This window comes from Myotis nattereri (assembly GCF_964212035.1).
Source record: "Myotis nattereri genome assembly, chromosome: 2".
Classification (NCBI taxonomy): Eukaryota; Metazoa; Chordata; class Mammalia; order Chiroptera; family Vespertilionidae; genus Myotis; species Myotis nattereri.
Window position 1 is genome coordinate 30,998,942 of NC_138076.1, and position 15,173 is coordinate 31,014,114.

At 41.8% G+C, this 15,173-nt stretch overlaps 1 protein-coding gene across 3 annotated transcripts in view; it reads right to left on the minus strand.

Moving 5' to 3' along the window:
- Window positions 1-15,173, minus strand: part of NAXD (NAD(P)HX dehydratase) — a 39,916-nt gene that overhangs the window by 17,510 nt on the left and 7,233 nt on the right. For all 3 annotated transcript variants that reach the window (XM_081084480.1, XM_081084481.1, XM_081084479.1), the window contains exons 3-5: window positions 14,404-14,449; window positions 13,680-13,768; window positions 10,122-10,230 (exon numbers count right to left, since the gene is read on the minus strand). In XM_081084480.1, the coding sequence (XP_080940606.1) occupies window positions 10,122-10,230; window positions 13,680-13,768; window positions 14,404-14,449 (244 nt within the window). The remainder of the gene's footprint in view (window positions 1-10,121; window positions 10,231-13,679; window positions 13,769-14,403; window positions 14,450-15,173) is intronic.

Below are 15,173 nucleotides of genomic sequence, written 5' to 3' on the forward strand. Positions count from 1 at the left end.
AAAACACAACCCACAGAATGAGAGAAAATATCTATAAATTCCATCGCTGATAGGACCTACAGGAACCCTCATTTGCCTCTTTGCAAAGACAATCACCCAGCGAAGAGGCACTGCCAGACCTCCTGTGACCTGTGCAGAGCACACTGACTCAGGACACCAAGTGCATCTCAGAGGTTTACGCAGGGGAATTCCCCAGGAGGGTCTCACCTTGGAGAAACCGAAGGCCCTAGCACTTCTCAACCATGATTAACTTCTACTTCTCAGTAAGAGTTTAAGACTTTCAAATATCTGAATGGTGCGGCCTGACAAACTTGCAGGTGGCTTAAGGCCAGGAGAATCCTAAATTAAATCCTCTACTTTGCACAATGTGTCATCTAGAGCTACTTTTAAATTGTATTTGACAGCCTCTCAGATTATTTACCCTGAATGTACAACTGCTGTCTCGTGCATCTCTCTCTCTAGGCAAGCTCTTTATGACAGGAGTGAGTAGCTGCCCAGCCCTCCCCCAGGCGTCTATTATCACAGCTTCTCATTTCAGAGCCCAGTGAAGCACAGGGCATTCTGTTCAGAACTCCTCAATAGCCCAGCACCCCACAGACTTCCAGTTCTAGGCAGCTGGATTCTTTTCTTTGTTTGGAGCATTTTCATTAAATGAACAACTTTTTTTTTTTTTTTTAAATATATTTTATTGATTTTTTACAGAGAGGAAGTGAGAGAGATAGAGAGTTAGAAACATCGATGAGCGAGAAACATCGATCAGCTGCCTCCTGCATATCTCCCACTGGGGATATGCCCGCAACCCAGGTACATGCCCTTGACCGGAATCGAACCCGGGACCCTTCAGTCCGCAGGCCGACGCTCTATCCACTGAGCCAAACCGGTTTTGGCAAATGAACAACTTTTAAATGCAAAGTAGTATGAGACATAGAAGAGAAATATAAGCAGGCACCCCAAAACCCATTCTCAGGCATAACTCAGAATACGTAGGTTTTTTCCAGCTTTACTTAAGTGTAGTTGACAAAAATTTGTATAAATTCAAGGTGTACACCTGATGTTTTGATACATTATGACATAATCACCACAATCAAGCTAATTAAGCTAACACTTAAGATCTCCCTGTCTCTTGGCAAATTTCAATATACAATATAGCACTGTTGACTCTAGTCACCACATTCTACATCAGAACTTACTCATCTTGCCTAACTGAAAATTTGGACACCCTGACCAACACCTCTCAGTCCCTGGCTGTCACCCTTCTACTCTCTGCCTCTATGAGTTCAACTATTGTGACTCCACACAGAAATGAGATCATGCAGTATGTCTTTCTGCAGCTGGCTTATTTCACTCAGCATAATGTACTCTAGAGGATACACACGTTTTAATCAACCCCTTTGACAGAGGCAATAATAAATGTATCTACTTTCAATTATAAGTCAAAAACAAATTTATTGCTCAAATCCAGTCACCTGTCACTTGTCATAGCTCCATTTCTTCTAAGTGATTTTCTCAGGTTTGAGGAAAGTACAATTTCAAACCCCAACTTTTACCTCAAAGGCTGGAACTGGAAGATCTGTCATGGAAGATATCAGGTTCTCACTAAATTCTAGCAAAGCAGGGGAGACGGAAGATGGCGGCGATATAGGCAGACGCGTCCCAGGTCGTGTCCCGGAGCAAATGGAGTCAGCAGCTGAAACTAGTAACACCCACACCGAATTGGCGAAATTGCTCAGCTGGTGAGACGGTTTGCAGCCGAGAAGAGCAGAACTCCCCAGGAAAGGTAAAAAAAAAACCAGGGATTTGGGCAGGAAAGTTTGCCAGACCTCTGAACCCAGAGAGTCGGAGGGAGACCGCGCGGCAGCCGCGTCCCTTGGGACAGGCACAGCCCCTGACGGGGGAAAGGAGAACCGCGGGATTCCTGGCGCCGCCGGGGGAATTGAGAGCTCAGTGCTGTGATCACAGAGGACTGAGCCTAAAGGGGGCAGCCTGAAGAGCTGACCAGACCATGCAGTCCCGGTAAGAGAAGAAGCTTACAGAAACCAAGCCTTCCCCGTTTCCGCGGCCGGCGTTTGTTTGATTGTTTTCACTGAATCCTGTTCATGGGACATTTCGGATACAGACACTCACCTGTGCTGAAGAGAGGGAGAGTGTGCGGAGGAGTGGAATCTGGGGAGAGACTGAGGAGAGAGGGGGAGCCGGGAGAGGTGGCAGCGAATTGAGTGCTGAGACACCCCCGAGCACAGGACTGGGGCAGCCATTCTCTCCGGAGAGTGAGACTCCTCCCCCCAGCCCCCAGGCAAGGAGCACAGCCACACCCAGATTCCACCTTGTAGGAGATCAAGGATTAAAATAACCTGATCAGTCCCTGCCAGTTAACAGGGTCTGGCCTATAGAGGGATTTTCAATCCCAGCAACAACACAGCGCTGGTAACTAACTATTACGCAGCCAGCTCTGGGCAGTGAACTTCCACTGGACAGAAAGGCCCTACAGCCTCAGAGGCCAACCCCAAAACACTGCCGCCCAGAGGCTGACCCAAAAACTGACTCTTTGCTAAACACAAAATAAGGCAGTCTGGGAAACAAAAGCGGTCTGCTTTAAAATAAGGACTGTGGTTTACAACACAGAGGAACAGTGTATCGCAGGGAAATTCAACACTCTCCTGGATACCTGGCAGGTCTAAGGCGAGCCACACTGAAGAATAGAAGAACCAAGGGACCTTCACTACTGCAATTTTTTTTTTCCACCTTTTAACTAAGAAACCAATTTTTTTTCTTTTTTTTTTTTTCTTCTTTTTTTTTTTCTTTTCTTTTTTTTTTTCTTCTTTTTCCATCACCTGATTTTACCCTTTTAATTACTACCTTCTTATTTTTAACCAGTATTACTACTGCTACCATTTTACCATTTTTTAAAGTGCCATTTTATTTTCTCTTTATTTTATTTTGGGATTAGTGTTCTCCATTCTATTTTCATCGTTATATTATTGGTTGTTTCTAGTTTGCATTCATCTCCAGGGAGCTGTTGCTGGAATTTGTTGGGATTAATGGCTGTTCTATAGGAGTATTCTCCTCATATAAAAAGTCTCTTCCCCTCTTCCACTTCATTCTCTCTTTTCGCTCTTTTTTTTTTTTTTCTTTTCTTTTCTCGCTTTTATTTTCCCCCCTTCTTTTTCCAAATTTCATTTTTGCACTCCTTTTTTTTTTGGTCCCTACTTTTCTTTTCTTTTTCTCTTTTATCTTTTTCTCTTTCTTCTTCCTTGTTCCCTAATTCTCTTAATTCGGGTGATCACCTTTATTTGGGGTTATTAATATCGTGAATATATTTGTGTATAGTGCCTGGTACGTGGTGCCTTGTTGTGTTGTATTTTGTGCCTTTAAATCAACGCAGCAGGTCCAAGCAACAGCAACCTCCTGAGCAACACACCCTCTGCCGAGGAACAGCAGCTGTACGTGAAACCTCGCCCACCAGCCAGAAGAGCCACCACAGCTGTGAACAGAACCCACCAGAGGAGCTGCTGCCAACTGAAGAGCAGCTGCTACCGCAACCGCCCGAAGAGCAACCACAGATCAAGGAGTCACTGCCACCAAGGGAGCAACCACTGAACGACTCAACGTCTAGATATGTCAGTGAGATCAAACATGGGTAGACAAAGAAACCCCCAAAGGAAAGAGAAGGAGGACTCTCCAGAAAAGCAGCTAAGTAATACAGAGGCATGCAACATGACAGAAAAAGAATTCAGAATAAGGGTCCTAGAGTGCATAAACCGGATGGAGGAAAAAATCGACAACCTCTGCAAGAAGCAAGACGAAACAGATGAAAAAATCGATAACATATGGAAGAAGCTAGAAGAAACAGATGAAAAAATCAACAACTTAAGTAAGACCCAAGAAGAAATGAAGAGTGATATAGCTGCAATGAAAAACTCCATTGAAAGTATCAACAGTAGACTAGGAGAAGCGGAGGACCGAATTAGTGAATTAGAAGACAAGGAAGCAAAACACACCCAAAATGTACTGCAATTGGAGAAAAAAATTAAAAGACAGGAGGAGAGCCTAAGGGAGCTTTGGGACAACATGAAACGAAACAACATACGAATAATAGGAGTACCAGAACAACAAAAGGATGAACAAGGATTAGAAAACCTATTAGAAGAAATAATATCAGAAAACTTCCCTGAGGTGGGGAAGAAAAAAGTCACACATGCCCAGAGAGTCCCAAACAAGGTGAACCCGAAAAGACCCACACCAAGACACATCATAATTACCATGGCAAATGTTCAGGACAAAGAGAGAATCTTACAGGCTGCAAGAGAGAGACGGAAAGTTACATACAAGGGCTCTCCCATTAGATTGTCAAATGATTTCTCAACAGAAACACATCAGGCCAGAAAAGAATGGACTGAAATTTACAAAGTGATGCAAAGCAAAGGACTGAATCCAAGAATACTCTATCCAGCAAGGCTATCATTCAAACTTGAAGGGGAAATAAGAAGCTTCACAGACAAAAAAAGGCTAAGGGAGTTTATCACCACCAAGCCAGCAATGCAAGGAATGCTAAAGGGACTGGTATAAAAATAAGAAATAAAAAGCTCAGAAAGAAAACAGCCACACAAAAACAGAAATGGCTACAAACAAGTACCTTTCAATAATAACTTTAAACGTAAACGGACTAAATGCTCCAAACAAAAGACATCGAGTGGCTGAATGGATATAAAAACATGACCCATACATCTGCTGTCTACAAGAAACCCACCTCATTAGAAGGGACTCACACAGACTGAAAGTGAAAGGATGGAAAAATATCTTTCAGGCAAATGGAAAGGAAAAGAAAGCTGGGGTAGCAATACTTATATCGGACAAAATAGACCTCAAAGTGAAGGCCATAACAAGAGATAAGGAAGGCCACTTCATAATACTAAAGGGATCAATACAACAAGAAGATATAACTCTGGTAAACATATATGCACCCAATGCAGGAGCACCCAAATTCATAAAAAAACTCCTGGAAGATATCAAAGGAGAGATCGACAACAATACAATCATAGTAGGGGACTTTAATACACCACTGACAGCACTGGATAAGCCCTCTAGACAAACAATCAGCAAAGATACAGCAATCCTAAATGACTCACTAGATCAGATGGACTTAATAGACATCTTCAGAACACTCCACCCCAAAGCCAGGGAATATACATTCTACTCAAATGCTCATAAGACATATTCAAAAATAGACCATATATTGGGTCACAAGCAAAGTATCCCCAAATTCAAGAAGATTGAAATCATAAAAAGCATCTTCACAGACCACGATGGCATAATATTAGAAATAAACTACAATAAAAACAACCAAAAATACTCAAACACCTGGAAGCTGAATAGCATGCTATTAAATATTGATTGGGTTACCAATGAGATCAAAGAAGAAATTAAAAACATTCTGGAAACTAATGACAATGAAAACACAACAATCCAAAACCTATGGGACACAATGAAAGCAGTCTTGAGAGGGAAGTTTATAGCTCTACAGGCCTATCTCAAAAAACAAGAAAACATGGTAGTAAATCATCTAACTCTACAACTCAAAGAATTAGAAAGAGAGCAACAAGAAAACCCCAGAGTGAGCAGAAGGAAGGAAATAATAAAGATTAGAGCAGAAATAAATGACATAGAGACCAAAAAAACAATACAGAAAATCAATGAAACCAAGAGCTGGTTCTTTGAAAGGATAAACAAGATTGACAAACCTCTAGCCAGACTCACCAAGAAGCAAAGAGAGAGGACCCAAATAAACAAAATCAGAAACGATAGAGGCGAAATAACAACAGACCCCACAGAAATACAAATGATCATTAAAAAATACTATGGACTGCTCTACTCCAACAAACTAGACAACCTGGAGGAAATGGACAAATTCCTAGAAAAATACAACATTCCAAAACTCAATCAGGAAGAATCTAAAAATCTCAACAGGCCAATAACTATGGAAGAAATTGAAGCAGTCATCAAAAAGCTTCCATCAAACAAAAGCCCAGGACCAGACGGCTTCACAGGGGAGTTTTACCAAACATTCAAGGAAGAACTAAAACCTATCCTCCTCAGACTACTACAAAAAATTCAAGAGGAAGGAACACTTCCAAGCTCATTCTATGAAGCCAGCATCACCCTAATACCAAAACCAGGTAAAGACAACACAATGAAAGAGAACTACAGGCCAATATCCCTCATGAACATAGATGCCAAAATCCTCAACAAAATCTTAGCAAATCGGATCCAGCAGTACATCAGAAAGATCATACACCATGACCAAGTAGGATTTATCCCAGGGATGCAAGGATGGTACAATATCCGCAAATCAATAAACGTGATACATCACATAAACAAACTGAAAGAAAAAAACCACATGGTCATATCAATTGATGCAGAAAAAGCATTTGACAAAATTCAACACCCATTTTTGATAAAAACTCTCAGCAAGGTGGGAGTAGAAGGATCATACCTCAACATAATAAAAGCCATATATGACAGGCCCACAGCCAACATCATACTCAATGGGCAAAAACTAACACCATTTCCCCTAAGAACAGGAACAAGACAGGGATGCCCCCTCTCACCACTCCTGTTCAACATAGTACTGGAAGTGTTAGCCATTGCAATTCGGCAAGAAGAAGAAATAAAAGGCATCCAAATTGGAAAAGAGGAAGTAAAACTGTCCTTATTTGCAGACGACATGATATTATACATACAAAACCCCAGAGACTCCATCCAAAAGCTACTAGACTTAATACATGAATTTGGCAATGTAGCAGGATACAAAATTAACCCCAAGAAATCTGAGGCATTTCTATACACCAGTAGTGAACTTTCAGAAAGAGAGATTATAAAAGCAATCCCGTTTACCATTGCACCAAAAAAATTAAGCTACCTAGGAATCAACTTAACTAAAGAGGTAAAAGACCTCTACTCAGAAAACTACAGGACGTTGAAAAAAGATATAGAGGAAGACATAAACAGATGGAAGAACATACCGTGTTCCTGGATTGGTAGAATCAACATCATTAAAATGTCCATACTACCCAAAGCAATCTATAAATTCAACGCACTTCCCATTAAAATACCAACGGCATACTTCAGAGATCTAGAACGAACTCTCCAAAAATTCATCTGGAATAAAAAAAGACCCCGAATAGCTGCAGCAATCCTGAAAAAGAACAAAGTAGGTGGGATCTCAATACCAGATATCAAGTTGTATTACAAAGCCACTGTTCTCAAAACTGCCTGGTACTGGCACAAGAATAGGCATATAGATCAATGGAATAGAATAGAGAGCCCAGAAATCGGCCCGAACCAGTATGCTCAATTAATATTTGACAAAGGAGGCAAGAACATACAATGGAGCCAAGATAGTCTCTTCAATAAATGGTGTTGGGAAAATTGGACAGATATATGCAAGAAAATGAAACTAGACCACCAACTTACACCATACACAAAAATAAACTCAAAATGGATAAAGGACTTAAATGTACGACAGGAAACCATAAAAATTCTAGAAGAATCCAAAGGCAACAAAATCTCAGACATATGCCGAAGCAATTTCTTCACTGACACAGCTCCTAGGGCACTTGAAACTAAAGAGAAAATAAACAAATGGGACTTCATCAAAATAAAAAGCTTCTGCACAGCAAAAGAAACCATCAACAAAACAACAAGAAAACCCACTGTGTGGGAAAACATATTTGCCAATGTCATATCTGATAAGGGCCTAATCTCCAAAATTTATAGGGAACTCATACAACTCAACAAAAGGAAGATAAACAATCCAATCAAAAAGTGGGCAAAGGACCTAAATAGACACCTTTCAAAAGAGGACATTCAGAAAGCCAAGAGACATATGAAAACATGCTCAAAGTCACTAATCATCCGAGAGATGCAAATCAAAACAACAATGAGGTATCATCTCACACCTGTCAGACTGGCTATCATCAACAAATCAACAAACGACAAGTGCTGGAGAGGATGTGGAGAAAAAGGATCACTTGTGCACTGCTGGTGGGAATGCAGACTGGTGCAGCCACTATGGAAGACAGTATGGAGTTTCCTTAAAAAACTGAAAATGGAACTCCCATTTGACCCTGTGATCCCACTTCTAGGAATATATCCCAAGAAACCAGAAACACCAATCAGAAAGGATATATGCACCCCTATGTTCATAGCAGCACAATTCACCATAGCTAAGATCTGGAAACAGCCTACGTGCCCATCAGTAGATGAATGGATTAGAAAACTGTGGTACATCTACACGATGGAATACTATGCTGCTGTAAAAAGGAAGGAACTCTTACCATTTGCAACGTCATGGATGGAACTGGAGAGCATTATGCTAAGTGAAATAAGCCAGTCAATGAAGGAAAAATACCACATGATCTCACTCATTCATGGATAATAGAGACCATTATAAACTTTTGAACAATAATAGATACAGAGGCAGAGCAGCCTCAAACAGATTGTCAAACTGCAGCAGGAAGGCAGGGGAGGGTTGGGGGGCAGGAGGTAGGGGGGTAAGAGATCAACTAAAGGACTTGTATGCATGCATATAAGCATAACCAATGGACATAAGACACTGGGGGATAGGGGAGGCTAGGGGACTGTCTAGGGCGGGGTGATAAAATGGACACATATGTAATACCCTTTGTAATACTTTAAGCAATAAAAAAAAAAAAAAACAAAAAAAAAAACAAAGCAAACACACGTCCTTTTAAAAATGTTCTTTACTAATCAGACTGCTAAGAGTGTACAACCAACACACAGCTACCTACACCTTCCTTTAACTCCGTTGTTGAATTTAATTCAATAGGCAAAAGCTGAGCTGAAAAGAGCCCTCTTAGTTAATGACGATGAGGATGCTAAATCATGTTTCGTATGACTTCGAATCCTTTAATGGGCACAAGGACAAGCACAATCTGAGGGCACCAGGCACATTCTCTGATTTGGAGCTCACTCCCAACCTCCTGAGGCTACAGTACCACCTCACATAGGGTGCACTGCACTGCCTTCTCTGGGGCTGGTGCTGGGCAGTCCCCAACATGTGTCCACCCGAGAGCAAAGCCCTGGAAGTGTCAAAGGCTGCCGAGCAGCAAGAACACACAGAACATGGGACTGGCATGCTCATTACCCATTCCCCGGTTCTGGCTGGTATATATTTTAACTTTTATTTTTAATATATATTTTATTGATTTTTTTTTACAGAGAGGAAGGTAGAGAGAGGGATGTAGAGTTAGAAACATCGATGAGACAGAAACATCGATCAGCTGCCTCCTGCACACCCCCTTACTGGGGATGTGCCCGCAACCAAGGTACATGCCCTTGACCAGAATCGAACCTGGGACCGTTTAGTCCGCAGGCCGATGCTCTATTCACTGAGCCAAACCGGTTAGGGCTATTTTAACTTTTTTTAGGATAAAAAATTTTCATCTTTTTAGAGTAAGGCAGACACAAAGTAAAATTTTCTGTAATAAGTAACAGCATAAATGAAAAAGTAAATGAACATATATGTATGTGTGTGTAACTAGGGTCTTGTGCCCACTCTGCAACACCAAGAGCCTGAAGCACTTCATAAAATGTGGCTCTCAGTAACTCCTGGGGCACATCACCCCTTGAGAGGGAAAGCACAAGGCCTAGGAGGCTGACTGATCAAGCTGCCAGGGTCCCCAGTCGGACAGGAATCGTGCTGGAAGATGAACCCGAGCCTGACCCCAAACCCTGCCCACTGCTAACACGGCTCAGTCTGGATGCTGGGCTTTCCCAACACCTCAAGTGTAAACCACATAAACACCCATGAAGCAAAACATCTGAATGATTCCACAGTGATTTCCACCTGCTACAGTATGAAAAAGCCAGTGCCCCAAGAATAAAAAGTTTCTTTCAGTCTGGTTTTTATTTTTAAGTTCATTACCATCTTTATGCCTAGTTCCTCCTCTATCTTTCAAACCAAATTTTATCCTTCTTAATCTATGACAAGGCACACAGACCACTAAACAACAGAAATTGAAGAAAAATGTTTCTGTCCTGACTTCCTGGGCTCTAAGCATCCACTCTATCAGCGGAAGTTTGTTTCGTAATTCTATACTTACCTTGACGTTTTTGAGAAGAGCATCTTCTCTGCCTAAGCCAGGTCCTACAACCAAGGCATGCAGTCGGGGCAACCACTTTTCCACTTCATGAACGGCATCGGGACTGTCACTAAATAAGGAAAAGAAGGGCAGAACGTTTTACTTAAGATTTCATCTATTTGTTTAGTATGAAACTACAGATTTTTCCAGATTTTCCCAGTCCCCACCCCAATGTCCTTTTCCTGTTCTAGGACCCTACCCTGCACTTAGCCAGCAAATCTCCTAGTCGTCTCCATAGAAACTGGTTCATCTTTTAACACCCCAACATAGACGTCTAGCTTTCAATATTTAAATGCCTTCCAGGGAAAATAAGTGAATAAGTCAGACAGAGAAAGACAAATATATTTATATGTAAGATTTAAAATTTAAAAAAACAAGCTCATAAATACAAAGAACATATTTGTGGTTACCAGAAGAGGGGAAAGTGGAGGGTGAGGATGGGCGCAATGGGTATAGGAGATATAAATTTATTTAAAAAACAAACAAACAAAAAAAGGAATGGAGTATGGATATATGCTACAATGAAACTCAAAAACATGCTAAGTGAAAAAAGGCAGACACAAAAGACCACATATTGCATGATTTCATTCATATGAAATGTTCAGAAAAGGCAAATCTATAGGGACAGAAAGATAAAGTTACCTCAAGCTAGGGGTGGTAATGGGCAGAGGTTTTCTTGTTGGAGTGATGGAAGTGTTCTAAAATTAGATTGTGGTGACAGCAACACTTCGGTAAATACATCAAAGATCATTATACAACTAAAATGAGTGAATTTTATAGTAAGCTATGGCACAATAAAGTAGTTACACACATTAAAAATAGCTAATTTGTAAGAGCAATAGTGAAGAGAGACACTGGGCCAGACATTAAATATTCAAGGAATGATCCAGGGATTTGACATAGCTGCCATGAGTAGTGGGTAGCAGAGTCTGACGGTGTGAGTTCAAAGGAGCTGAAGGTTTCAGGAATGAGAGCAGGGCAATGGTCTGGGAGGAGCAATGAGGAACAAGGACGAAGCACATCCCACCTCTAGTCCCAGTGGTACATGAGGGGTCAAAGGAAAAGCCACCTCCACTTGAAAGGCTTGAAGAGGAAGCCATACGCTCTGGGAGTAAGCAGACAAGGTAAAGGAGGGAATGGCATTAGCAGGAAATACGGTGAGAAAGTGCTCACTTATGGGAAATGGCAAAGACCAGTCTGGCTGAACACAGTAAGTGAATGACATGAGAAAAGTAGAGGCATTTCACTGTAATGAAACTCAAGCATCAGAGCCTCTCATTTGCTGGGCCCCTTGCAAGGCCCTGGGAGGGTCCTTAGCAATTTATTCAAGTGGTCCATATGGTTTTATAAAATCTGCAAAGGTTAGCAGAGGATATAGGTCTCATCAAAGCTGAGCCAAAACAGAACTTCCTTCCCATAAGAAACAGAGTCAGTAGTACAGGGTATATAGCTATAAACATAACACCTTTTTTCTCCTTGTTTAAAAAAAAAAAGGCTCATGAAATAAAAATTTAAACACATCAGAATAAGACATTATGGCTAATTTCAAAATTATCTTGGCCAGTCTGTTTCCATCACAAAGGAGTTCAGATAACAGTGTAGACTTTACACTTAGAGACTATCCCCTACATCAGGCACTGGGGAAGTCAATCTAAAAGGGTTGTATGACTGATTCCTTTACAACATTAAAAGGGCCCTCCTTTAGAACAAGACCTGACAGCTGCACAGAATTTTGTTGTTGGTTTTTTTTCACAACACCTTCCTGTTCATCATCTTGTTTCTTAGACTCTTAGAACCCACTGTATAAGGCTTTGCTCCTCATAAGCTGCCCTTGTCAAAGTCACCAATGACCCCTATACTGTGAGATCCAACCCCCCATTCTTAGTCCTTATCAGTGACTAGAAGGCCCTTCTAGAATAGTTTGCAAACAGTTCTTCACTCGACTTGAGGACACCCCTCCCTGGCCTCTTGCAGCTCCCCACAGATCTGCTCCCACACAGGTGTTCCCAAACGGGTCCTCCCTGCCTACATGCACTCTTTTGTGGCTCATTTTTGTCTCTGGGCTTTAAACACCATCCACACATTAACAACTCCCAGATGTACACCTTCCCTGACTGCCCCACTCCTATCCCATGCTTACCAGCCATACTTGTTTGGCTATCTAACAGGCAACTAAAAACATGTCCAAAACCCCCAACTCCTGACCATCACCCCCGCCCAAACCTGCTCCCCCAGTTTCCCAACCGCATTAAATGAGAACTCGCTTAGCCCAAACCCTGGGTGGCATTCATGACTGTCTCCTTTTCCTTGTATCCCATGTCCCACCCCCAGCAGATCCTGGTGCTGTACTTTTCAAATGTACCCAGAACCTGACGCATTGTCCAGTTTCTACCTCATCATGTAACCATCACCAGGATCCTCACAACAGCTTCCTAGTGGGACTCTTGCTTCCACCCTGGGCTCCAAAGCTTATACTCAATACAGCAGCCAGATAAGCCTTTTAAAACGTAAACCGTCCTGTCCCTCCCCTGCTCAAATGCTCCAGCAGCCTCCTTCTCATTTATACAAAAACCAAAAACCTTACAATGACCCCCATAACCTGCTAAGCTTGGCTCTGAACCTCTGGTCACCAAGTACCCGAGCGCTCCCCAACACAGCTGCAGCTTGAGCTCTTGCAGCAGCTCTTCCTGTGTATGTAAGGGCCTCCCCCCATTCCCCATGTCTGTAGAACTTGCTCCCTCACCATCTTCAAGCCTTTACTTGACTGCCCCTTGCTGTACCCATGACCACCCTATTAAAAACTGCACACATAGCACATGCGCCACACGCAGTCACAGTGTCCCCTTCCCTGCTCCCATCTCCCCATGGTGCTTATCACCCTCTGACACTCTTCTCTTGTTTGTCCATCTCCAGAGCTGTGTTGTCCAATATAGTAGATACTAACCACACATGGCTTTTAAATTTAATTAAAATTAAAGTAAAAACTCAGTGCCTAAGTCCTACTGGCCACATTTTAAGTGCTAAGTAGCCATGTGGTCAGCAGCCACAGTGCTGGACAGCACCAAGGGAGAACATGTTCATCATTGAAGGAAGTTCTAGGGCATGGGAGCAGGTGTTTTTGTCTGCTCGGTGCAATGCTGTCCCTGTAGAACCCAGGACAGGGTCTACATGAAAGATCTGCTGAATGATGAACAGTTTTGTTACTGCCCGATAGGCCCCTCATTCCTGCCATACGTGCACTGTCCACAGGCAGGCCCACAGACTCTCATTTTTGACAGGACACAGGGGCCAGCTCTGGGCACATCACCCTTCAGACCTTATCCCATGTTGTCCCACATGACTGTCTTCTTCTGACCATAGACAATGGGCTCATTATAGTTTCCTCCTTTCTTCTGAAACAGTCTACCTACCAACTCTCAGTATGGAAGCTATTTAACTGAAACTCTTAGAGTCTGTAAAGACACCAAATGACCAAGGAGAGTTGTTGCAAATGAAGCCCCCATGTGCAGCCCCACTCACAGAACCGGGTGAACAATCAGCTCCGGGCTGTATGACTTGATCACAGGTGCGGCCTCCCGGGTACAGAACACGTGGGATAAATCTGCACCCTGAGAAAGGAGCACAGAGGCTGACTTAATGTGAGAATCACTCAAAAGATACCCAAAGTGGTTTCTACAACAGCTATTCAACGTTTTCATCATCGAAAATAACATTGCACTATCCGTAAACAACAATAACATACCAACTGTAGCAGTTAAACTACAGGGAGGAGGCTGAGAAGGTATAACGTAAGAAAAGGCCGGAAATAAAGGCAGACTTTTACTGCTGCCTAAGAGACAGGTCAACCCGGACCAGCTCAAGCTGCCTCACTGAGCTTGAGGCTCACGGGAAGCAATGCAGTCATGGAGCTGAGCACAATTCACAGTAACTGTGCTGACTGGGTGGTTAGGACTTGGTCAAAAGGCATGAGTAACTGCCAAAATCCAAAGATGTCTTATCCTAGGACTGAAAGGCGTCCCAAGATTATTTTGGTGAAGTACAATTCTAATAAAACTTTATTTAAAAAAAAAAAATGAGTTTGAAGTTATTTTATCACTACACAAGAGGTCAGAGTACATTTAAAGATGTTTCTCTTACCCATAATTACCTGGAGATGTTATGTAGATTTTTATTGGAAAACATTGCTTTAATCATATTTAAATAATCCAACTCTTCCTAATAAAGAAGATATAAATAAACATACCACTTTGAGAGCTGAGATTGCCGCAAAGTAAGGGGCTCCGGTGTACCTAAAAAGAAGATATTTACAGTCTAAAACTTGAGAATGAGGCAAGCACACCAGGTTTATCAACAAAAACCATACAGCAGTCAAGCACCTAGCACAGGGCCGAACCCCTAGCAGGTGCTCAGTAAATGTTCAATAAACATGGATCAGAACCAGAGAAGTCAGTCTTTCACCTGAGACCTTTATACTATGTCAGGAGGGGCAAATTCCGGCTTCCTGTGACTACGGTCTCCCTGTAATGGCTATGTGCAAACTGATGGTTTTAGGGGTTTATACATATGTCAAACTTATGCAATCGTATATCAACTAGAACTCAATAAAGTTGTTAAAGAATAAATCTCCTAATATAAAATAGTTCAGCAAAGTTGCCCGATTTCTATCAACCAAAAAAAGGATAAAGATAGCATTTTTCTATACTAGGAATAATAAATTAGAAAATATGATAGCATCTACAATATCAGCAAAAACCATAAAGCATCTAGGAATTAACTTTATATAAACAAGTAATAACCGTGGGGAAATTTTTAAAATCTGTTAAAGAATACATTAGATGTACACTGGCTAAGGTGACTTAATATTATAATGATGACCCTTCTTTCTGGATTAATATAAACATAGATATAAAAGTACTTGATTTATCAGAAATGCACAGAGCTGCAAGTCAAAGAAATTATAACAGCATCTGAACAAAACAAGCTTTGTTAGCAAGGAAGATGGGTAGGAATATT